Source organism: Entelurus aequoreus, linkage group LG09 (genome assembly GCF_033978785.1).
Source record: "Entelurus aequoreus isolate RoL-2023_Sb linkage group LG09, RoL_Eaeq_v1.1, whole genome shotgun sequence".
Taxonomy (NCBI): Eukaryota; Metazoa; Chordata; class Actinopteri; order Syngnathiformes; family Syngnathidae; genus Entelurus; species Entelurus aequoreus.
Window position 1 is genome coordinate 930,750 of NC_084739.1, and position 26,569 is coordinate 957,318.

At 37.8% G+C, this 26,569-nt stretch overlaps 1 protein-coding gene across 1 annotated transcript in view; it reads left to right on the plus strand.

Annotated features, from left to right (window-relative positions):
* Nucleotides 1-26,569, plus strand: part of LOC133657824 (protocadherin-15-like) — a 69,805-nt gene that overhangs the window by 12,671 nt on the left and 30,565 nt on the right. The window contains exon 2 of the mRNA XM_062059605.1: nt 6,590-6,683. Coding sequence (XP_061915589.1) covers nt 6,590-6,683 — 94 coding nt within the window. The remainder of the gene's footprint in view (nt 1-6,589; nt 6,684-26,569) is intronic.

A 26,569-nucleotide genomic window follows, 5' to 3' on the forward strand; every position in this document is an offset into this window, starting at 1 on the left:
AGAACAGCAAAATAGTTATAGCTAGTATGCACATATCTAAAAAAAGTTTTTAAAAAAAAAAAAAAAAAAAAGGGCTTTTAAGCCTTTTTAAAAGCATCCACAGTCTGTGGTGCCCTCAGGTGGTCAGGGAGAGCGTTCCAGACTGGGAGCGGCGGAGCAGAAAGCCCGGTCTCCCCATTGCTCCCATTTTTTGAAGCTGAATATACAGAGGATGAACTGCTGCTTATAGAAGCCAGCACAAAGTAGTGTTGTTCAATTTCAATACCATTTCAGTACTGGTATCGATACCAAATGTATTTCAATACTTTTCCATACATTTCTAAATAAAGGGGACCACAAAACATGTCATTATTAGCTTTTTTACCAAAAAATATTAGGGTGCATTAAACATATGTTTATTATTGCAATTTTGTCCTTAATAAAATAGTGAACATACTAGACAACTTGTCTTTTAGTAGTAAGTAAGAAAACAAATGCTCCTAATTAGTCTGCTGACGTATGCAGTAACATATTGTGTCCATTTATCTATCTATTATTTTGTCAACATTATGAAGGACAAATGGTAGAAAATTAATCATTAATCTACTTGTTCATTTACTGTTAATATCTGCTTATTTTCTCTTTAACATGTTCTTCTGTTAAAATGTAATAATCCCTTATTCTTCTGTTGTTAGATACTTTACATTAGTTTGGGTATCAATCCAATACCAAGTAGTTACAGGATCATACATTGGTCATATTCAAAGTCCTCATGCGTCGAAGACTGAGTTTATAAACATAATATGAACTTGAAAAAAACGAAAAAAAGATTTTGTGATGCTAAAAAATATCGATGTAATCATATTGACTAGATACACTCTTGTACTTGGTATCATTACAGTGGATGTTAGGTGTAGATCCACCAATGGCGTTTGTTTACATCCAGGTACGGCGTCGTTAGAGGTGACGCCGGTGAGCTATTAGTATCGCATATATATATTATATATATATATATATATATATATATATATATATATATATATATATATATATATATATATATATATATATATATATATATATATATATATATATATATATATATTTTTTTTTTTTTTTGTTTGTTTGTTTTATATATATATATATAATATACATATGTATATATATATATATATATATATATATATATATATATATATATATATATATATATATATGTATATATATATATATATATATATATATATATATATATATATATATATATATATATATATATATATATATATATATATATATATATTTTTTTTTTTTTTTTTGTTTTGTTTTATATATATATATATATATACATATGTATAATATATATATATGTATATATATATATATATATATAATATATATATATATATATATATATATATATATATATATATATATAAAATTTTTTTTTTGTTTGTTTGTTTGTTTTTATATATATATAATATATATATATATATATATATATATATATATATATATATTATATATATATATATATATATATATATATATATATATATATATATATATATATATATATATATACGGTATATAGGGTTGTCCGTACAAACCTAATATGTATATACAACCACTTAAAAGTGAGATATCTAACACACAAAAATACTTTTTGTCTCGGTTTTCCTTCTCCCGACCAAAGACCGCAAAAGCCGGATTATTTTATGTCTAAGATTGTTGTGGTCTTAGGTGTGTTAGGAGTGAATTTGTCCCTTAAATTAGCCCTAAAACGGGTCGGGGCCAACAATAACGAGCAAAACTCAATTCCAATTTATCCTGGAACATGGTAAAAATTCACAAGCGCACATTTTTGTATCTTTTTTGTTAGAGGTCTATAACAGACAGAGGTGGGACCAAGTCATTGCTTTGCAAGTCACAAGTAAGTCTCAAGTCTTTGCCTCAAGTCTCGTGTCAAGTCCCGAGTCAAGACAGGCAAGTCCCGAGTCAAGTCCAAAGTCAAGACTGGAAAGTCTCAAGTCAAGTCACAAGTCCTGCATTTTGAGTTTCGAGTCCTTTCAAGTCCTTTTAACCACAGACTAATATTTTTACACAGATTGTGTATGCTTTTAAACCGCTGTATTTATTTATTAAAACAAGTGCATTTGAAATAGCAGGAAAAAAAATAGTACTGACATTGCAATTCATAATAGCACTATTAACCAGTCATTTTAATAGTTTAAACAATTTTAAACATTTAACTCATTCCTTTACAGAATAAACACATTTGCAAAAACAAGTGCAACTGTACTTATTTGTACAAAAGTGTTAACATTGTATTTCCATGGCATATTGCATTGTAACTAGTTCCACAGCAGTTTCTATTCTGTTCTTACCTTATCTCATTGATCTCATCTCATACTGTATGTGTGTTTATGTGTGCGTACACATGAAAAACATAACAAATACATGAACATAACAATGAACAGAGTTGTACTTTTTAGATGTCAGGGCCCTATGCAATATGTACACATATTCTTAATATAGTATATATTTTAACTGACCTTTATTTGACTATGCTTGTCTTTTTGTAGGTGGCTAAAATATGCGGTGCTGCTGACCGCCGTCTAACGTTATGTTACTGTGTGTGATACATTGACTAACGTAACGTTAAGTGTAGGTACCTCATGCAACCCTGCTTAAAAAAATCACTTGACAAAAAGTATGAATAAGGAAGCAAACTGCAGTGGACGCAACATATTGCTGTGTTTGAAATGATGTTATAACCATAGACATCTTATAAGTAGACGCAGTATTGGTTGCTGTGACGCGAGCAAATTGCATCTTGAAGTGGTGATGAGGAGCCGGCGAGCAGCCTAAACTGATAGTTGACAGGTAGAAAACAAAGATGCCGGGCTGGTGTTCAGCGTTTTCCTGCTCAAATGAGCGGACTGTTGAAAATAGGAATCGGGGGATTACTTTTCACAAGTAAGATTTAACATTAATGTACTTTTGGTTGTATTTTATGAAAATAACATTACCACAGAGTTAAGAAGGAGCAAAGATCTTCAATATTTGTATGTGAAAATCACAAACAAATCTTCTGGGGGAGGATGACGCCCCTACAGGGGTTTGGTTTACAAACTTTCAGCCCCACCTAAAACAAAATTCACCAGCCGCCACTGATTATGATGCATTCTCATTTTAGGCAAAATATAAGACAATACTTTCTTAACAGTATAATTGTAACCAGGAATAAGTCTTCAAGTAACAATATTCAAATACTAACATTGATGGGTAAGACAGCATTTGGTTTTATTCTGAATCCAGTGAAACAGATTGGTGGTTTTAGCTGATATAAAGACTTTCAGGTGTTTATATATGTTTAAGTATTTGGCAGACGCTTTTATCCAAAGCGACATACATAAAAAATACATATATAACAATCACTGTAAACATTATCATTTAAGGGAAGAATGTAATACAAAATATCGATACAAAGTGTCAAGACAGAATAAACTATCTGCTGCTGCAGCAACAGAGATACGGTCTATAAGATATATAGATATCTAATGTATTCATACATTGTTTATGTAGGATATACGCATGTATATATAACGTAATTATATTGTTTCTTCAACTTAAAAATAGCTGACCGTTTTTTCCCCCTTCTCTGGGCTTATATTCCCAGTTTTGATCTCGGACGTCTGGTCACTTATAGCATATAAGAATATTCTATTACTGTTAAGCAAACTATGAATAATAAAACATGTGTCTGTTATCATAGCTACACGTATGACAAAAAGCGCGTGAAAACGAGTGGTATTCAGTGAGGTAAAATGAATTAAATGCGCTGACAGTTCATTGCTCCTGCCAAATGAATTGCACTGAGTGGAGCGGATCACCACTCCAAGATGGCGGCCCCGCGTCTCGTCTGCGCCAGTAAGCAGTAGCGCTCGATGCTGCGTCTACTTATAAGATGTCTATGGTTATGACGTTAGCAGTGAGTTTACAGCCTCACTGATTTAACTACACAGCAAATAAAAGTCATGTTACTTAGCCAATAAACGTTAGCTTACATTCAAAACTTACCCTTCTTTGTGCAACTTCAAATGTCGAATGAAGTTTTGTATTATATTTTGTATTATATTAGTATTGTCTCCGTCTGTAATATTCGAACTGCGTGATTTGCATACGGCAATTCGTTTTTTGTTGACCAAGTCGTAGTTTTTATACCCGAACGAAACCAACTTTGGTATAAATCTTTCTCACTGGCGCATTGTTTGACAACTCTTGTTCATTGGTTGTCCTGCAATTTGATTGGCTGAATGCTGTGTGATGAAAACAATGTAGATCTAATTTGATTGGCTGTTGTACTGAGAGCACACACGCTGACACGCAGCACACATGCTGATAGACAGACACGTACAAAATGAAAGATACGGAGCGCTCCCAAATAACTTTTTAAACTTTAGGTTTTGGGGAAAGTAGCAAGTCATGTCAAGTCAAAAGGCTCAAGTCCAAGTGAAGTCACAAGTCATTGATGTTAAAGTCTAAGTCGAGTTGCAAGTCTCTTTACATTTTGTCAAGTCGAGTCTAAAGTCATCAAATTCATGACTCGAGTCTAACTCGAGTCCAAGTCATGTGACTCGAGTCCACACCTCTGATAACAGATAAAAAAAATATATTTTATGTGTACCAGCCTTAGGACCAAGGTAGAGGTCTGCGTCTTCACACGGTGGTCTTTCATATCGAATACGCAAGACTTGAAGCAGTCCGAGAGGATTCGACATCCTTTGTGCAGCAATGGGAACATAAACACTCCAAAAGTCCCCCCAAAAAAGAACTTTTACTCAGTCAACCACAAGGCAAACACGGAAACATTCTGTGAGCCTTTGACAAAAGTCCTTGGACACCATCGAAGTCAAAATCAGTTTCTAAGATTCCTTATGATTGACGGATGAGATCTGTTTAGTTCCCGTCTTGGTCCACAGCAGCTTTAAATTCCAATTGTGCGGGAGAATCGGGATAACGGGGAGTTATCCAGAGTTGTTGTGTTCCATTGTGTTTTCTTTGTGGCCCTGGCTCTGTTGTTTGTGTTCTCCTGGGTTACGTTTTTGTGTGTGCTGGTTTTTCCTGGGAGTTGTTTGTATAAATAAGCATGTACTAAGCTAAGCTACAAGTCACTCTTGATTAAATGTAGCTAAGCTACAGGGGAAGCTATCCCCGGAAAAATTGTCACAAACAAAAGTACACTATATTGCCAAAAGTATCTGGACACCCATGGACGAGTCTGGGTTTGGAGGTTGCCAGGAGAATGCTACATTTCGGACTGTATTGTCTTAGACTTAGTTCCTCCCATTCCTGTTGGAACATTGGGTGACGAGTCCTCTCCATTTGTTCCGGTCACTGGCGACCCTTCTTGCTCCATGCCAGCTGACTCCCATCTCTCTCAGGTCTTCCTTGGCTGTTTGTCTCCACGTCTTCTTTCCTCTTCCTCTTTCCCCCTTCTGGCACCCAGTCCATTGCCACACTTGCCGGTTTCTCTTTTGGCAGTCGGAGTACGTGTCCAGTCCATTCTCCTTCTCATGTCAGAAACTATGTCCGACAATGGTGCTACCCCTGCCCTTCTCATCACCTCTTCATTGGTGATGTGGTCTCTCCATGAGATCCCCAAGATGTATCTGAGGCACCGTCAGTGGAAGACATCCAGCTTGCGGACTGCATTGTACCGAGTGTGAAATTCGGTGGAGGAGGAATTATGGTGAGGGGTTGTTTTTCCGGAGTTAGCTCCAGTGAAAGGCCGTTTGAATGCTCCGGGATACCAAAACGTTTTGGACAATTCCATGCTCCCAACCTTGTGGGAACAGTTTGGAGCGGGCCCCTTCGTCTTCCAACATGACCGTGCACCGGCGCACAAAGCCAGGTCCATAAAGACATGGTTGACAGAGTCTGGTGTGGATGAACTTGACTGGCCTGAACCCGATCGAACACCTTTGGGATGAATTAGAACGGAGACTGAGAGCCAGGCCTTCTCCGCCAACATCAGTGTGTGACCTTTTGGAAGAATGGTTGAACATTCCTATAAAGACACTCCGCAACCTTGTGGGCAGCCTTCCCAGAAGAGTTGAAGCTGTAGTAGCTGCAAAAGGTGGAGCGACATCATATTGAACCCTATGGGTTAGGAATGGGATGGCACTTCAAGTTCATATGTGAGTCAAGGCAGGTGGCCAAATACTTTTGGCGATATAGTGTAGCTTGCTACATTTGTGGTAGTTCTTAAATCTACCGTCTTCCGCCTGATCCGCCGTTGAGGTCTTCACCGTATCCCTGGCTAGGGGGCAGTCAGGTATGAGGCCTTTGCCAAGGGCCACCTGGGGTAACAGTAGTAAAGGGGTTAACCTCCTAGTGCCCCAAGACCCCATAGAGGAGCCCCCACTGCCGGATGCACTTTAACGTCACAAACGTACACTTACACAACACTTACACCTTTTGTGTAAGTGGTAAGTGAAGTTTCTTGTATTGTTGTGTGCTTAAACAATGTTATTAAAGATACACAAAGCCTTTAATTGGACATTTTGGGGCTTCAGTCTCATATGTGGTTTTATACTCTCCACAGGATTGGACTTCTTATTCTGGAAAAACCTCTGGACCGGGAAACCACGGACCGCTACCGTCTGGTCGTCACAGCCTCGGATGGCAACCCCGGAGGGGTAAGGCACACGATTCCTTTTTGTCACCTTTCTTTATTCTAACAAATAGCCATTATTTTACATCAGTTGGTTGCTCATTTAATTGTGATGAGTCAGTATATGAATGGTAAATGGGTTATACTTGTATAGCGCTTTTCTACCTTCAAGGTACTCAAAGCGCTTTTGACACTATTTCCGCATTCACCCATTCACACACACATTCACACACTGATGCCATGCAAGGCCCTAACCACCACCCATCAGGAGCAAGGGTGAAGTGTCTCGCTCAAGGACACGACGGACGTGACGAGGTTGGTAGAAGGTGGGGATCGAACCAACAGAATCAACAATGCGGGCGTCCGTGCACTGTAAGTGAACGGGCACATACAGTTGATAGACAGTTGCGATAGCCAATCAGATCACGAGTTGTTGTCAGTAAGGCTTTCTAGCTGGCCTAAGGTCGAACGGGACATTTACCCCTTCCTGTGATTGGATAGACAGTTGTGATAGCCAATCAGATCACAAGTTGTTGACAGTAGCCTATCTAGGTAGCCTGATGTTGACGACACTGTGATTGGATACTCACTTGTCACTCCAAAGAGAGTATCCAATTACAAATTGCAACTTAGCATGAAGCAGGAAGTGTTGACCCAAAAAGAAGGACACCAAAACGTGGATTAGGTGGCAGATACATATTTGCAAGGCCATTTTCAAGAAGGATATTTAAAGAGAAACTACATCTTGTGAGACGACGTCAGCGATGAAATCAAATCAGTAGAGTTGGATTTTGCTCATGAGGAGAGACGTATGGGGCTGTACACTCAGTTACCGTTCCCCCCTACGCTCTAAGGTACAGTCCCACGTGCTCCTCTATTTATTCAGGAGGTCCCTAGTTAACATCACTGAGGCAGCCCCAGTAGACACAATACATGATTATTCAGAATGGAAATGTGCTGACACTCGTGATCTCGCCCTGTCTCCGTCCCGTCCGCGCCAAGGTACTCGACGTCCGTCCTTGGCTGTCAGCAGGCAGGGTCTGGAAACTGCAAGACACGAGACAACTCGCAAAGCAAGATTACAAGTTGTGTGCCTATGTACAGATAGAAAAGCATAACTTCAGCACAATTGATGATAACTATAGCAACGGCCTTTAAGCATAAGAGTTGTGTGATAACTTATACGTAATTATTCTAACAAAAACCCCCCACACACTTGGATTGGGGTGTGAGAAGATCAGGGTTTGTGTTAAAATAACCACTTTTGTCAGCACAACAAATGACACGCACTGCAAAAAACTGAAATTATGTAAGATTAAATATCTCAAATAAGGGTGATATTTGCTTATTTTCTGTCTGATAAGATAATTATTCTCACTAAGCAGATTTTATGTTAGAGTGTTTTACTTGTTTTAAGGGTTTTGGTCCTAAATGATCCCGGTAAGATATTACAGCTTGTTGCTGAGATTTGATGACCTATATTGAGTAAAACATGCTTGAAACTAGAATATCAAGTGTTGCAAAGCTGTGTCATCAACACTCACAAGTAGAGATGTCCGATAATATCGGCAGGCCGATATATGCGTTAAAATGTAATATCGGAAATTATCGGTGTCGTTTTTTTTATTATATGTATCGTTTTTTTTTTGTTTGTTTTTTTAATTAAATCAACATAAAAAAACACAAGATACACTTACAATTAGTGCACCAACCCAAAAAACCTCCCTCCCCCATTTACACTCATTCACACAAAAGGGTTGTTTCTTTCTGTTATTAATATTCTGGTTCCTACATTATATATCAATATATATCAATACAGTCTGCAAGGGATACAGTCCGTAAGCACACATGACTGGTCCACTAATAGTACTAACCTTTAACAGTTAATTTTACTCATTTTCATTCATTACTAGTTTCTATGTAACTGTTTTTATATTGCTGTACTTTCTTTTTTATTCAAGAAAATGTTTTTAATTTATTTATCTTATTTTACTAATTTTTAAAAAAAAGTACCTTATCTTCACCATACCTGGTTGTCCAAATTAGGCATAATAATGTGTTAATTCCACGACTGCATATATCGGTTGATATCGGTATCGGTAATTAAATAGTTGGACAATATCGGAATATCGGATATCGGCAAAAAGCCATTATCGGACATCCCTACTCACAAGTATAAAACGACTTTTTTAAAGTAATAATTTCTTATTTCAAGCGTTAAAAAAAAAAAAAAAAAGCTTTAACATGTGACATTTCTAACAATTTTGAACAGAAATAGTACATGCACATTCAGATAAATTCTTCAAAATTACAATTTAAAAAAAAATTTGACCGGGGGCCTGGCTGTATACATGCGCACTAATTGACTGAAAGAGCACACACTTGGCGCGATGATGTCATGTTATCAATGGAAAAATGCATTTTTAGACCATATGATTTGCCTGAGCGGCTCGTAGACCCCGAGAGTAACAAGCGCTTGCTTTGTTGCCTTTCCATTAAGAACAATAAATTAGTTTTTAGTATAAGTTTGCTGGTTTTAAGAAATGTAATGCCGAGCGCATATCATTATGTCAAGATAATGGCGCTAGCATTTACTTCATTTAAGAATATTTTCCAACATATTGAGCATAGAGGTCTCATTATTTTTCTACCAATAAAAGTGCACTTGTTATTAGTGAGAATATACTTACCGTAATTTCCGGACTATAAGCCGCGCCTGACTATTAGCCGCACCAGCTAAATTTAGGGGAAAATACAGATTGCTCCATATATAAGCCGCACCCGACTATAAGCCGCGGGGTTTTGATGTGTAATTACCGTAGTATATAGGGGTTCCTGCTACCACGGAGGGGATTGTCGGGACAGAGATGACTGTTTGGTAGGGATGATACTCAAAATCGGTTTTCCCGGTTGTTTGATAAGAAAAGAACCGAGTCCTCGGACTCGAATCCCTTTTTGAGAACCGGTACCCGTTATCGAGACCACTATAGTAAAGGAAAAGAGTTGATTCTTTATTGGAATCCCGTCCCGACCAGAAATGCTCCGTAGGACATCACAAGAAATGACGTCACGTAGCTCAGTCATTAGGCGCAGATAGCGAAAGCAGGAAAACAATGGACGGGAAAAAGCGCTCCAAGGTGTAATAAAGTTCAAAACAAAAGCTATAATCCATCGAATAACTTTACTGAGAGATTTTAGCAGGGTAAAACACATGACCAACACTTTTACCACCAACCGGAAACATAGCAACCAGGCTAGCAACGCACCTCCTTTACGGCAGCTGTCGCAACGTTCTTAAAACAGCCGCAGCACATACATATATATACAACATATCTCCCTTTTTTAACTTTTTTTTTTCTTTCCTTGAAAACAAAACAAAATCACACTGTAGATGTGTTGTCTGTCTAATTATAAATAATGCAGACGAGGCGTGTTGGCTGAGTTTTTGACGTTTACTTTCACAGCTAGCAACATGCAACACTTTTTGGGGCTACCGCGCATGCTCGTAACTCCCGTTGCATGCTGGGTAGTGTAGTTGTTATATTCTCTAGCTCAAGGGTCACCAACGCGGTGCCCGCGGGTACCAGGTAGCCCGTAAGGACCAAATAAGTAGCCTGCTGGCCTGTTCTAAAAATAGCTCAAATAGCAGCACTTACCAGTGAGATGCCTCTATTTTTAAAATTTGATTTATTTACTAGCAAGCTGGTCTCGCTTTGCTTGACATTTTTAATTGTAAGAGAGACAAAACTCAAATAGAATTTGAAAATCCAAGAAAATATGTTAAAGACTTGGTCATCACTAACTGACAAAGACACAGATAACATATTTGGTGTCCAGTTCAAAGTGTGACATGATTTATTTAAAAATTTGAGAGTTGACTTTTGTATTTTACATGAGTTGTTATTTGTACAAACATGGTGCAAAGTAATTCATGATTTGTTAAAAAATGTTAGTGGCTAGTTAGTTAAAATGGGATATTGTGATTTCACAAGACTGTCTTAGAAGTGATCATTTGAAAATGTTCAATTTGAAAAATGTGCACCCAGAGAAAATATAAAAATAAAGTGTTGCATATTGATATTTATTTGTTTCTATATATATTTATTTTGAGAAATCATTAAGATGATCAGTGTTTCCACAAAGATAAATATCATTAGTTATTAATAATAACATAGAGTTAAAGGTAAATTGAGCAAATTGGCTATTTCTGGCAATTTATTTAAGTGTGTATCAAACTGGTAGCCCTTCGGATTAATCAGTACCCAAGAAGTAGCTCTTGGTTTCAAAAAGGTTGGTGACCCCTGCTCTAGCTCATAACATTTTTCCCCCATAAAGAAATAATGTTAACTCAAAAAAGTGTATTTCTTTCTTTAGCTTTAACTTTTCATTTTTTAGCATTGTAACCACATTTGCAAATAACTTTTCTCTTCATAGAATTTTCTTTCAATAAAGAAATAAAGTGCAAAAATGTCAAAGCATCATAACAAACAGTTATGTTCCAATAGCAGCAGAAGTGCACTTTTTGGAGAGCTGTATTATTTTCAGTTTTGTGCCCAAGGGACTGATTTTATTTAACACTATATTTTTATTTATACACCTATAGTGATCACAGAGACAGCTTGTTTTTGTGTTACTGTATATATTTGTTTCTCTGAAAAATCCCACTTAATATACTTTGGGTAACAACAGTCAATATTTATTTATTTTATTTTATTTTTTAGGTGGGTAACAGTCAATATTTATTTATTTAATAGATTTTATTTTTTTATTATATAATAAAAGTGAGCTTTTGTTAAACCAAATATTGTGTGTTTTTTTCCATATACAACAACCTATCTGGACTCCATAAGAGAATCGATAAGGAATCGGTTCGATAAGAGGATTCGATAATAGGCTCGAACTCGATAATTCCTTATCAAACATCATCCCTACTGTTTGGGAACGCAAAGCGTCCCATTTATTAACAATAAATCTTTCAATTAAACTTTCACATCTTTGACGTGGCGAACAGCATTCGTGCAGAGTACAAATAATACAACGGTGCAAAGTAATACAAAGTGCTCGCCTGTACGTTATCAAAATATATATGAAAAGTCAGTCTTTAATCATTGTGTCATCGTCTTCCTCCTGCGTACTAAAACCACCGAAATCCTCTTCGTCGGTGTCGGAGAAGAACAGGCCGTATATAAGCCGCACCCTTGTATAAGCCGCAGGGACCAGAACGAGGGGGAAAAGTAGCGGCTTATAGTCCGGAAATTACGGTATTTTAAGCTATTTTTGGGTTCATTGAGGTTAGCTCATTTTACTTGTTTTGGAAAGTCTTGACAAGCCAAATTGTCTTGTTCTATTGGCAGATAATTTTGCTCAGTTCAAATAAAATACACCTCATTTTTGTATTTTTTGTTGTTGTTTTTGAACACTGACTTTTTGCAATGAGGTCAGTGAACAATCAGTCAGAAAACAGGGTAAGGTCAGGGTAACATTCTGCATCAAATACACCGTGGAGCATTTTTATTCAAAACAATCAGGTAAAAAGCTAAAATATGAGATATGGTGTTGACAAGAACGTTTACAACACTGATAAAAAAAAGTCTGGTACTCAATCTACTTGGAAAATATACGGCAACTTTTGCATCGTTTTTATGTTTGGGACATTAGTTTTATAATTAAAGTCTGTTTAATGTTGAAGGTGATGTCAACGAGTCCGGTCAACTTGCCTACTCTCAGAAAGTTTCTCAGAAACTTTCTGTTTTCTAGTCATAGTCATTTTCTAGTCATTTATGACTTATATACAAAAATACAATAAATACAACTAGATACAACTAGACTAGTGATAAAACTTTGTTTTTTTTTCTAGTCATAGTAAGTCAACGTCACCTGCAAAATTAAATGATTACAAAACACATTTTTAGTGTTGTGTTGTTGTACTGTTTATGCATTTGTTGACTATTTAATTATTGTGGTCCCGTGTGTCGGCTCTGCGAAGCACGACAGCCTGCTGCTCAATATGAACTGCCTCTTGAGGGATGAATAAAGTTGTTTGCATAATGAATTGAATTGACGTAATTGATGATTTTGCATCAAAGAAGGCTCGAAAAGTCCAGTTTTAGATTGCACTTCTGTTAACGTCAATGCCAGTTGTAGACCGGGTGAAAAAAAATGGGTTGAAAAATCCGCATTATGCTAATTGCCTGCTGTTTTATGTACAAAACTGCTGTGTTATCATAACTGGAACTGTTCGGATGTTATTAGGATGATGCCAAACAAACCTCGAATGTAAAAGATGGAATAGTTTATGATAATAATAATAATAGATTTTGTTTGTAAAAAGCACTTTACATTGAGTAAACAACCTCAAAGTGCTACAGTGTATTAAAAAAATAAAATAATACAAAATAAATATAAATAAAAACTAGAACAGCCAAATAGCTAAAACTAGTATGCATATATCTAAGAAAAAAACGCTTTTTTTAAAAAAAAGAAGGGTTTTTAAGCCTTTTTTAAAAGCATCCACAGTCTGTGGTGCCCTCAGGTGGTCAGGGAGAGCATTCCACAGACTGGTATCGGTGGAGCAGAAAGCCCGGTCTCCCATTTACAGCAGGACTCTTTTTTATGTTCAATAGAGCAGTGGTCCCCAACCACTTTGGTATCGGGCCGCACAAAAATAAATAAATAAAAAAAATAAAAAAAAATAAAAAAAATACATATATATATATTTTTAAATTAAATTAACATAAAAAACACAATATATACATTATATATCAATACAGTCTGCAGGGATACAGTCCGTAAGCACACATGATTGTATTTCTTTATGGGGAAAAAATAAATAAATAAATAATAATAATAATAATACCCCCCCCACACACCAAATTTTCAAGCTACAAAAAGGTTGGGGACCACTGCAATAGAGGAGGGTTTTTTTCTGTTTTTTTATTTTATTTTTTAAGCACGGTTATTAGATCCTGTGAGGAAGGACTGGTGTCATTTCATTTATTTATATATATTTAGGGGCAATGTTATTTTAAGGGTAAGAGATAGGTCGCCCAGGGCAGTGTTTTTCAACCACAGTCTGGTGTGCCGTGGGAGATTATTTAATTTTACATATTTGGGTTAAAAACATTTTCTGCAAACCAGTAATTATAGTCTGCAAAGGATGTGTTGTTGTTGTTGAGAGTCAGTGCTGTCTAGAGCACGGCAGAGTAACCGTGTAATACTCTTCCATATCAGTAGGTGGCAGCCGGTAGCTAATTGCTTTGTAGATGCAGGTAAAAAAGGTGTCTTATGCTTAAACCAAAAATAAACAAAAGGTGAGTGCGCTTAAGAAAAGGCATTGAAGCTTGAGGAAGGCTATGCGGAACGAACTGGCTACAAAGTAAACAAAAACAGAATGCTGGACGACAGCAAAAACTTACCGTGGAGCAAAGACGGCGTCTACAATGTACATCTGAACATGACATGACAATCAACAATGTCCCCACAAAGAAGGATAAAACCAACTGAAATATTCTTGTTTGCTAAAACAAAGTACAAACCCCGTTTCCATATGAGTTGGGAAATTGTGTTGGATGTAAATATAAACGGAATACAATGATTTGCAAATCATTTTCAACCCATATTCAGTTGAATATGCTACAAAGACAACATATTTGATGTTCAAACTGATAAGATTTTTTATTTTTTTTGCAAATAATCATTAACGCTAGAATTTAATGCCAGCAACACGAGACAAAGAAGTTGGAGATAGGTGGCAATAAATACTGATAAAGTTGAGGAATGCTCATCAAACACTTATTTGGAACATCCCACAGGTGAACAGGCTAATTGGGAACGGGTGGGTGCCATGATTGGGTATAAAAGTAGATTCCATGAAATGCTCAGTCATTCACAAACAAGGACGGGGCGAGGGTCACCACTTTGTCAACAAATGCGTGAGCAAATTGTTGAACAGTTTAAGAACAACCTTTCTCAACCAGCTATTGCAAGGAATGCAGGGATTTCATCAAAAGGTTCAGAGAATCTGGAGAAATCTTTGAATGCCCAGGACCTTCCATCCCTCAGGCTGTACTGCATCAAAAAGCGACATCAGTGTGTAAAGGATATCACCACATGGGCTCAGGAACACTTCAGAAAACCACTGTCAATAACTACAGTTGGTCGCTACATCTGTAAGTGCAAGTTAAAACTCTACAATGCAAAGCCAAAGCCATTTATCAACAACACCCAGAAACGCAGCCGGCTTCGCTGGTTCCGAGCTCATCTGAGATGGACTGATGCAAAGTGGAAAAGTGTTCTGTGGTCTGACGAGTCCACATTTTAAATTGTTTTAGAAACTGTGGACGTCGTGTCCTCCGGACCAAAGAGGAAAAGACCATCCGGACTATTCTAGGCGCAAAGTTGAAAAGTCAGCATATGTGATGGTATGGGGGTGTATTAGTGCCCAAGACATGGGTAACTTACACGTCTGTGAAGGCACCATTAATGCTGAAAGGTACATACAGGTTTTGGAGCTACATATGTTTCATGGACGCCCCTGCTTATTTCAGCAAGACAATGCCAAGCCACATTCTGCACGTGTTACAACAGCGTCGCTTCGTAGTAAAAGAGTGCAGGTACTAGACTGGGTTTTGGAGCAACATATGTTGCTATCCAAGCAACTTTATCATGGACGCCCCTGCTTATTTCAGCAAGAGGATACCAAGCCACGTGTTATAACAGCGTGGCTTCACAGTAAAAGAGTGCGGGTGCTAGACTGGCGTACCTGTAATCCAGACCTGTCTCCCGTTGAAAAGGTGTGGCGCATTATGAAGCCTAAAATAGCACAAGGGAGACCCCCGGACTGTTGAACAACTTAAAGGCCTACTGAAATGATTTTTTTTATTTAAGCGGGAATAGCAGATCCATTCTATGTGTCATACTTAATCATTTCGCGATATTGCCATATTTTTGCTGAAAGGATTTAGTAGAGAAAATCGACGATAAAGTTCGCAACTTTTGCTCGCTGATAAAAAAAAAGCCTTGCCTGTAGCGGAAGTAGCGTGACGTCACAGGAGCTAGTATTCCTCACAATTCCCCGTTGTTTACAATGGAGCGAGAGAGATTCGGAGCGACAAAGCGACGATTACCCCATTAATTTGAGCGAGGATGAAAGATTCGTGGATGAGGAACGTTACAGTGAAGGACTTGAGAGGCAGTGATGGACGTATCTTTTTTCGCTCTGACCGTAACTTAGGTACAAGCTGGCTCATTGGATTCCACACTCTCTCCTTTTTCTATTGTGGATCACGGATTTGTATTTTAAACCACCTGGGATACTATATCCTCTTGAAAATGAGAGTCGAGAACGCGAAATGGACATTCAAAATGACTTTTATCTCCACGACAAGACATCGGTGACACACTTAGCTACTGAGCTAACGTGATAGCATCGTTCTCAAATGAAGATAGAAACAAAATAAATAAACCCCTGACTGGAAGGATAGACAGAAGACCAACAATACTATTTAACCATGTACATGGAACTACACGGTTAAAAATTCTCAGCCTGGTAAGGCTTAACAATGCTGTTGCTAACGACGCTAAGGCTAATTTAGCAACTTAGCAACTGGAACTCACAGAACTATGTACTCTCTCCTTTTTCTATTGTGTATCACGGATTTGTATTTTAAACCACCTCGGATACTATATCCTCTTGAAAATGAGAGTCGAGCACGCGAAATGGACATTTAAAGTGACTTTTATCTCCACGACAATACATCTGTGACACACTTAGCTTCTGAGCTAACGTGATAGCATCGTTGTCAAATGAAGATAGAAACAAAATAAATAAACCCCTGACTGGAAGGATAGACAGAAGATCAACAATACTATTAAACCATGGACATGTAACTACACGGTTACAAATTCTCAGCCTGGTAAGGCTTAACAAGGCTGTCGCTAACGACGCTAAGGCTAATTTAGCAACTTAGCAACCGGACCTCACAGAACTATGTACTCTCTCCTTTTTCTATTGTGGATCACGGATTTGTATTTTAAACCACCTCGGATACTATATCCTCTTGAAAATGAGAGTCGAGAACGCGAAATGGACATTTAAAGTGACTTTTATCTCCACGACAATACATCGGTGACACACTTAGCTACTGAGCTAACGTGATAGCATCGTTCTCAAATGAAGATAGAAACAAAATAAATAAACCCCTGACTGGAAGGATAGACAGAAGACCAACAATACTATTAAACCATGTACATGTAACTACAAGGTTAAAAATTCTCAGCCTGGTAAGGCTTAACAATGCTGTTGCTAACGACGCTAAGGCTAATTTAGCAACTTAGCAACCGGACCTCACAGAACTATGTTAATGATTATTTGCAAAAAAATAACAAAGTTTTCCAGTTCCGACATGAAATATCTTGGCTTTGCAGTCTATTCAATTGAATATAACTTGAAATTAGCAAATCATTGTATTCTGTTTTTATTTACCATTTCCACAACGTGACAACTTCACCGGTTTTGGGTTTTGTATGTATATTTAACGTGTATGTCAGACGTGGGCTCATTACAGAACCCCCCCCACCCACCCACCCATAACACTTTCTGCCTGTTCCGTCTGCCACCGCGTGCTCTGATAATCATATAAAGCATCTTAATGTAATTAAATGTCAACTCCGTCGGCGGAGTTCGGGCAGCTGTCGCCGTTCCAGGCCGAGGTGAAACGCGGGTTTTCGTCTTTGGGTGTGCGGGCGGGAGTGTGACGTGTAATGAACACGGTGGTATATGAGCTGTCGCTGAGGCCTGGGCCCTCGTCACACTCCCACTTTTATGGTCCCGTAGAAGGCCGCCTCTGACTCTCCGCTGGCGTGTGATGGTGCATGTCGCTCTACAGGAAGTGGCCGTGATGGTATTAGTTGTGTTTGTTTTGGTATATGCGCTGGCAAGTTAGGAACGTCATGTTTTCATGCCGGCACCGTTCAACGCGTCCCAAAAGGAGGACGAAAGAGCGGACGCTCACTCAGTCCTGGAGAAAATGATAGAGGATGTGAACAACATTAGATGTATAGCTTATGCAATGTCCTAAATACATTATTATTCCTGACAAAATTATGAATAAAAGAATGCAAAAACACAAAATAAAAGAGATTAAAGACAACTGAACACATGAATAAATAAATACCGGAGTAACAATCTGACAAACATCGAGTTGGAGTTTATTTGGAACGTGCATACAACATGATGCATCACACATACATGCATACATGATACATCACACATACATGCATACATGATACATCACACATACATGCATACATGATGCATCACACATGCATGCATACAATATGATGCATCACACATGCATGCATACAACATGATGCATCACACATGCATGCATACATGATGCATCACACATGCATGCATACAACATGATGCATCACACATGCATGCATACATGATGCATCACACATGCATGCATACAACATGATGCATCACACATGCATGCATACAACATGATACATCACACATGAATGCATACAACATGATACATCACACATGCATGCATACATGATGCATCACACATGCATGCATACATGATGCATCACACATGCATGCATACAACATGATACATCACACATGCGTGCATACAACATGATGTACCACACATGCATGCATACATGATGCATCACACATACATGCATACATGATGCATCACACATGCATGCATACATGATGCATCACACATGCATGCATACATGATGCATCACGCATGCATACAACATGATACATCACACATGCATGCATACAACATGATACATCACACACACATGCATACAACATGATACATCACACATGCATGCATACAACATGATGCATCACACATGCATGCATACAACATGATACATCACACACACATGCATACAACATGATACATCACACATGCATGCATACAACATGATGCATCACACATGCATGCATACAACATGATGCATCACACATGCATGCATACATGATGCATCACACATGCATGCATACAACATGATGCATCACACATGCATGCATACAACATGATGCATCACACATGCATGCATACAACATGATGCATCACACATGCATGCATATAAAATAATGCATCACATATGCATGCATACAACCTGATACATCACACATGCATGCATACAACATGATACATCACACATGCATGCATACAACATGATGTACCACACATGCATACAACATGATGCATCACACATGCATGCATACATGATGCATCACACATGCATGCATACAACATGATGCATCACACATGCATGCATACAACATGATGCATCACACATGCATGCAAACAACATGATACATCACACATGCATGCATACAACATGATGCATCACACATGCATGCATACAACATGATTCATCACACATGCATGCATACATGATGCATCACACATGCATGCATACACCATGATGCATCACACATGCATGCATACAACATAATACATCACACATGCATGCATACAACATGATGCATCACACATGCATGCATACAACATGATGCATCACACATGCATGCATACAACATGATGCATCACACATGCATGCATACAACATGATTCATCACACATGCATGCATACTACATGATGCATCACACATGCATGCATACAACATAATGCATCACACATGAACGCATACAACATGATGCATCACACATGCATGCATACATGATGCATCACACATGCATGCATACATGATGCATCACCCATGCATACAACCTGATACATCACACATGCATGCATACAACATGATACATCACACACACATGCATACAACATGATACATCACACATGCATGCATACAACATGATGCATCACACATGCATGCATACAACATGATACATCACACACACATGCATACAACATGATACATCACACATGCATGCATACAACATGATGCATCACACATGCATGCATACAACATGATGCATCACACATGCATGCATACATGATGCATCACACATGCATGAATACAACATGATGCATCACACATGCATGCATACAACATGATGCATCACACATGCATGCATACAACATGATGCATCACACATGCATGCATATAAAATAATGCATCACATATGCATGCATACAACCTGATACATCACACATGCATGCATACAACATGATACATCACACATGCATGCATACAACATGATGTACCACACATGCATACAACATGATGCATCACACATGCATGCATACATGATGCATCACACATGCATGCATACAACATGATGCATCACACATGCATGCATACAACATGATGCATCACACATGCATGCATACAACATGATACATCACACATGCATGCATACAACATGATGCATCACACATGCATGCATACAACATGATTCATCACACATGCATGCATACATGATGCATCACACATGCATGCATACAACATGATGCATCACACATGCATGCATACAACATAATACATCACACATGCATGCATACAACATGATGCATCACACATGCATGCATACAACATGATGCATCACACATGCATGCATACAACATGATGCATCACACATGCATGCATACAACATGATACATCACACATGCATGCATACTACATGATGCATCACACATGCATGCATACAACATAATGCATCACACATGAACGCATACAACATGATGCATCACACATGCATGCATACAACATGATGGCTCACTAGTGCAACAACAATGCCGGAAATGTGTCCCGTGAAAAAAACGTCCGACCGGAACTCTCTAATAACTAAAGTTCCTTGGGTGAATAATGTAAACTCACTACACCGGTATGTTTTAGCGCTTTCATGGCGAGTTTACTGACATATATAAGTAAGAACTTTACACTACTTTATATTAGAAATGGCAACAGCGGAGGATGAATGTCCCGTAACAAGAAGATAGAGAAAAAGAAGAAGCTTATCGACTACGGTGTCGGCACGGACTTATGCAGATCCCAAATACAGATCAGCAGGTACCAGAAGGTAAGAAATGTAGCTTTTGCATAATATTGCAAAACAAAACACCAGATACTATGTCTTACCTTACACACACACCATAATAATACTCCTATGTCTAATGCACTGACAATCCATCAACTATATGTTGAAGCACAGTACGTCTGACTATGGTAGCCGTAATGCCTTGACAAGCCATCATAGCTTAGCAAAGTTGTACTAAAACATTTTGATAGATTTTTGAGCGCCGTGTGTAACGTTCTATATTTTCAATGGAACATATACAATGTTGGTGTTGTTTACTAGCGTCATATTGCAGTCTACACGTATCTCTTATGTGTGATTGCCATCTACTGGTCACATTTATCATTACACCATGTACCAAATAAAATAGCTTCGAGTTCGGTAAGCAAAACCAGATTTTTTCCCGTACATTAGGCGCACCGGGTTATAAGGTGCACTGTTGAGTTTTGAGGGGGAGGAAAAAAATGATTTTAGGTGCGCCTTATAGTCCGGAAAATACGGTAGCATTATTTTAGTTTTACTGAGATTTAAGGATCGTTTTTGTCAAACCATCTACCAAATAAAATAATTTCGAGTTCGGTAAGCAAAACCAGAATTGTTTCCGTAAATTAGGCACACCGGGTTGTAAGGTGCACTGTCGAGTTTTGAGGGGAAAAAATGATTTTAGGTGCGCCTTATAGTCCGGAAAATACGGTAGCATTATTTTTGTTTTACTGAGATTTAAGGATCGTTTTTGTCAAACCATCTACCAAATAAAATAGCTTCGAGTTCGGTAAGCAAAACCAGAATGTTTTCCGTACATTGGGCACACCGGGTTGTAAGGTGCACTGTCGAGTTTTGAGGGGAAAAAATGATTTTAGGTGCGCCTTATAGTCCGGAAAATACGGTAGCTTTATTTTAGTTTTACTGAGATTTAAGGATCGTTTTTTTCAAACCATCTACCAAATAAAATAGCTTCGAGTTCGGTAAGCAAAAACAGAATATTTTCCATACATTAGGCGCACCGGGTTGTAAGACGCACTGTCAAGTTCTGAGGGGGGAAAAAATGATTTTAGGTGCGCCTTATACTCCGGAAAATACGGTAGCTTTATTTTAGTTTTACTGAGATTTAAGGATCGTTTTTGTCAAACCATCTACCAAATAAAATAGCTTCGAGTTCGGTAAGCAAAAACAGAATGTTTTCCGTACATTAGGCACACCGGGTTGTAAGACGCACTGTTTAGTTTTGAGTGGGAAAAAAATTATTTTAGCTGCGCCAAAACTCAAAATTGCGCTCTAGCGCCCCCTAGGAAAAAACACAGACAAAACTGCTTGTAACTTCCAGTAGGAATGTCGTACAGACATGAAACAAAAACCTCTATGTAGGTCTGACTTAGACCTAGATTTCATACACTAACATCCTTCATCAAAAATATACAGGAAGTTTGCAATTCACCCTTCAAAATACAATTTTAGTAAAAACAGTCACTTTTGCCTCTCTGGGCTGTAATTTGAAAGGAAAAAACACAGACAAAACTGCTTGTAACTTCCAGTAGGAATGTCGTAGAGACATGAAACAAAAACCTCTATGTAGGGCTCACTTAGACCTAGATTTCATACACTAACATCCTTCATCAAAAATATACAGGAAGTTTGCAATTCACCCTTCAAAATAAAATTTTAGTAAAAACAGTCACTTTTGCCTGTTTGGGCTGTAATTTGAAAGGAAAAAACACAGACAAAACTGCTTGTAACTTCCAGTAGGAATGTTGTAGAGACATGAAACAAAAACCTCTATGTAGGTCTCACTTAGACCTAGATTTCATACACTAACATCCTTCATCAAAAATATACAGGAAGTTTGCAATTCACCCTTCAAAATACAATTTTAGTAAAAACAGTCACTTTTGCCTCTTTGGGCTGTAATTTGAAAGGAAAAAACACAGACAAAACTGCTTGTAACTTCCAGTAGGAATGTTGTAGAGACATGAAACAAAAACCTCTATGTAGGTCTCACTTAGACCTAGATTTCATACACTAACATCCTTCATCAAAAATATACAGGAAGTTTGCAATTCACCCTTCAAAATAAGTGTTTTGTAAAAACAGTCACTTTTGCCTCTTTGGACTGTAATTTGAAAGGAAAAAACACAGACAAAACTGCTTGTAACTTCCAGTAGGAATGTCGTAGAGACATGAAACAAAAACCTCTATGTAGGTCTCACTTAGACCTAGATTTCATACACTAACATCCTTCATCAAAAATATACAGGAAGTTTGCAATTCACCCTTCAAAATATTTTTTTTGTAAAAACAGTCACTTTTGCCTCTTTGGGCTGTAATTTGAAAGGAAAAAACACAGACAAAACTGCTTGTAACTTCCAGTAGGAATGTTGTAGAGACATGAAACAAAAACCTCTATGTAGGTCTGACTTAGACCTACATTTCATACACTAACATCCTTCATCAAAAATATACAGGAAGTTTGCAATTCACCCTTCAAAATATTTTTTTTGTAAAAACAGTCACTTTTGCCTCTTTGGGCTGTAATTTGAAAGGAAAAAACACAGACAAAACTGCTTGTAACTTCCAGTAGGAATGTTGTAGAGACATGAAACAAAAACCTCTATGTAGGTCTCACTTAGACCTAGATTTCATACACTAACATCCTTCATCAAAAATATACAGGAAGTTTGCAATTCACCCTTCAAAATAAATGTTTTGTAAAAACAGTCACTTTTGCCTCTTTGGGCTGTAATTTGAAAGGAAAAAACACAGACAAAACTGCTTGTAACTTCCAGTAGGAATGTTGTAGAGACATGAAACAAAAACCTCTATGTAGGTCTGACTTAGACCTAGATTTCATACACTAACATCCTTCATCAAAAATATACAGGAAGTTTGCAATTCACCCTTCAAAATAATTTTTTTGTAAAAACAGTCACTTTTGCCTCTTTGGGCTGTAATTTGAAAGGAAAAAACACAGACAAAACTGCTTGTAACTTCCAGTAGGAATGTTGTAGAGACATGAAACAAAAACCTCTATGTATGTCTGACTTAGACCTAGATTTCATACACTAACATCCTTCATCAAAAATATACAGGAAGTTTGCAATTCACCCTTCAAAATAAAATTTTAGTAAAAACAGTCACTTTTGCCTCTTTGGGCTGTAATTTGAAAGGAAAAAACACAGACAAAACTGCTTGTAACTTCCAGTAGGAATTTTGTAGAGACATGAAACAAAAACCTCTATGTAGGTCTCACTTAGACCTAATTTTCGTGTATTAACAACCCCAAAAATCAACAGGAAGTTTGCAATTCCCCCTTCAAAACAAAAGTTTTGTAAAAACCGGTCACCTTTTTTTTTTTAATTATCTCCTCTGAGCACGTTTGTCGTGTCGGCTTCAAACTAGCACAGGAGAGAGATTGAACCCTTCTGATTAAAAGTTGACGAAAGAGTTTTAATTACTGCTCCGGTTTGGATTGTATGTGCCTGCAAAGTCGGTCCCGTACATCGCTGCTTGCAGCTTTAAGTTGTATTAGCTTTTGTGTGTTCTCTCTCATTTATATAAAGACTGAACCATTTTGGTCCCACATTGTATCATAAATAGGTGCAAGCAGTAGCTAATCAGATAATGATACAAGTGTGACATCAGGGTGTGTGAGAGTGGAAAGGTTGGGAGCAAAGGAGACCTGGATGTGGCAATTTGTCTCACTGGATGGGCTGATTCCACCAGCCGGTAACCTTTACCTATGTTGTGTGAGTTTGAGGAAAAAGGGAAGCGTCTCAGGCCCAGAATAAATTGCCGCATGACTCGGGTGTGCCAAATGTCAGTGCCAGGAAGAAAAGCTGTCACAACAGGAGGGAAGTTAAATGAGAGGGAGGGGTGAAGGGTGTGGAGGGGAGGAAGAACTCCTTCACAGGGATAAAGTACCCCTAGGAAGGTCACACACAAAAGAGGGAAAAGATGAAAGTAAGCACAAGTGAAGTTTGCAACCTTGACAGTTTCACCTGATGCTCACAGAGCACAATGTTGTAGAAATATATGCTTTAGATTTGGAGATCATTTCATATCTTTGACTTGTCTGTTTAAATACTTTTATACAAGCCATCTCAGAAGCTCCTTCCACTCTCTCCCCTTTTGTTCAACGACAGGAGATTGGATGATCGTGCCCAGGTGCGCGATCCGCGCACCTGGGCACGATTGCGGCGTCGCTCCCGGCGCGCCACGCCTCGCCGCCATCTTGGGCCGGGCCCCGGCGTGCCCTGCCCCGCTGCTCCACAATGACCCAAATGCATTTTTTTGAACATTACTTTGTTTGTAAAGCTGACTTTTGCAAGTTTTCCAAACCAAACAATTATTTTTGACTGATGTCTAAAAGTTGCAGTGGTTGAGATCAAAGAGACCACTTATCAGGATGTAAACCACTTAAAAGAACATTTTAAAAAGTACAAAACAGTCAAACTCGTAAAGATGACCCAAATGTAATTTGTTGAACAATACTTTGTTTGTAAAGCCAACTTTTGCACGTTTTCCAATCCAAACAATGATTTTTGACATCTAAGTCTAAAAGTTGCAGTGGTTGAGATCAAAGAGACCACTTATCAGGATGTAAACCACTTAAAAAACATTTCAAAAAGTACAAACCAGTCAAACTCGTAAAGATTACCCAAATGCATTTTTTTGAACATTACTTTGTTTGTAAAGTTGTCTTTTGCAAGTTTTCCAATCCAAACAACGATTTTTGAAGTCTTAGTCTAAAAGTTACAGGTGGTTGATATCAAAGAGACCACTTATCAGGATGCAAACGACTTAAAGAACATTTTAAAAAGTACAAAACAGTCAAACTCGTAAAGATGACCCGAATGCAATTTTTTGAACAATACTTTGTTTGTAAAGCCGACTTTTGCACGCTTTCCAATCCAAACAATGATTTTTGAAGTCTTAGTCTAAAAGTTACAGGTGGTTGATATCAAAGAGACCACTTATCAGGATGCAAACGACTTAAAGAACATTTTAAAAAGTACAAAACAGTCAAACTCGTAAAGATGACCCGAATGCAATTTGTTGAACAATACTTTGTTTGTAAAGCCGACTTTTGCACGTTTTCCAATCCAAACAACGATTTTTGACATCTGAGTCTAAAAGTTACAGGTGGTTGAGATCAAAGAGACCACTTATCAGGATGCAAACGACTTAAAGAACATTTTAAAAAGTACAAAACAGTCAAACTCGTAAAGATGACCCGAATGCAGTTTTTTAAACAATACTTTGTTTGTAAAGCCGACTTTTGCACGTTTTCCGATTCAAACAACGATTTTTGAAGTCTTAGTCTAAAAGTTACAGGTGGTTGATATCAAAGAGACCACTTATCAGGATGCAAACGACTTAAAGAACATTTTAAAAAGTACAAAACAGTCAAACTCGTAAAGATGACCCGAATGCAGTTTTTTAAACAATACTCTGTTTGTAAAGCCGACTTTTGCACGTTTTCCAATCCAAACAACGATTTTTGAAGTCTTAGTCTAAAAGTTACAGGTGTTTGATATCAAAGAGACCACTTATCAGGATGCAAACGACTTAAAGAACATTTTCAAAAGTACAAAACAGTCAAACTCGTAAAGATGACCCGAATGCAGTTTTTTAAACAATACTTTGTTTGTAAAGCCGACTTTTGCACGTTTTCCGATTCAAACAACGATTTTTGAAGTCTTAGTCTAAAAGTTACAGGTGGTTGATATCATAGAGACCACTTATCAGGATGCAAACGACTTAAAGAACATTTTAAAAAGTACAAAACAGTCAAACTCGTAAAGATGACCCGAATGCAATTTGTTGAACAATACTTTGTTTGTAAAGCCGACTTTTGCACGCTTTCCAATCCAAACAAAGATTTTTGACATCTGAGTCT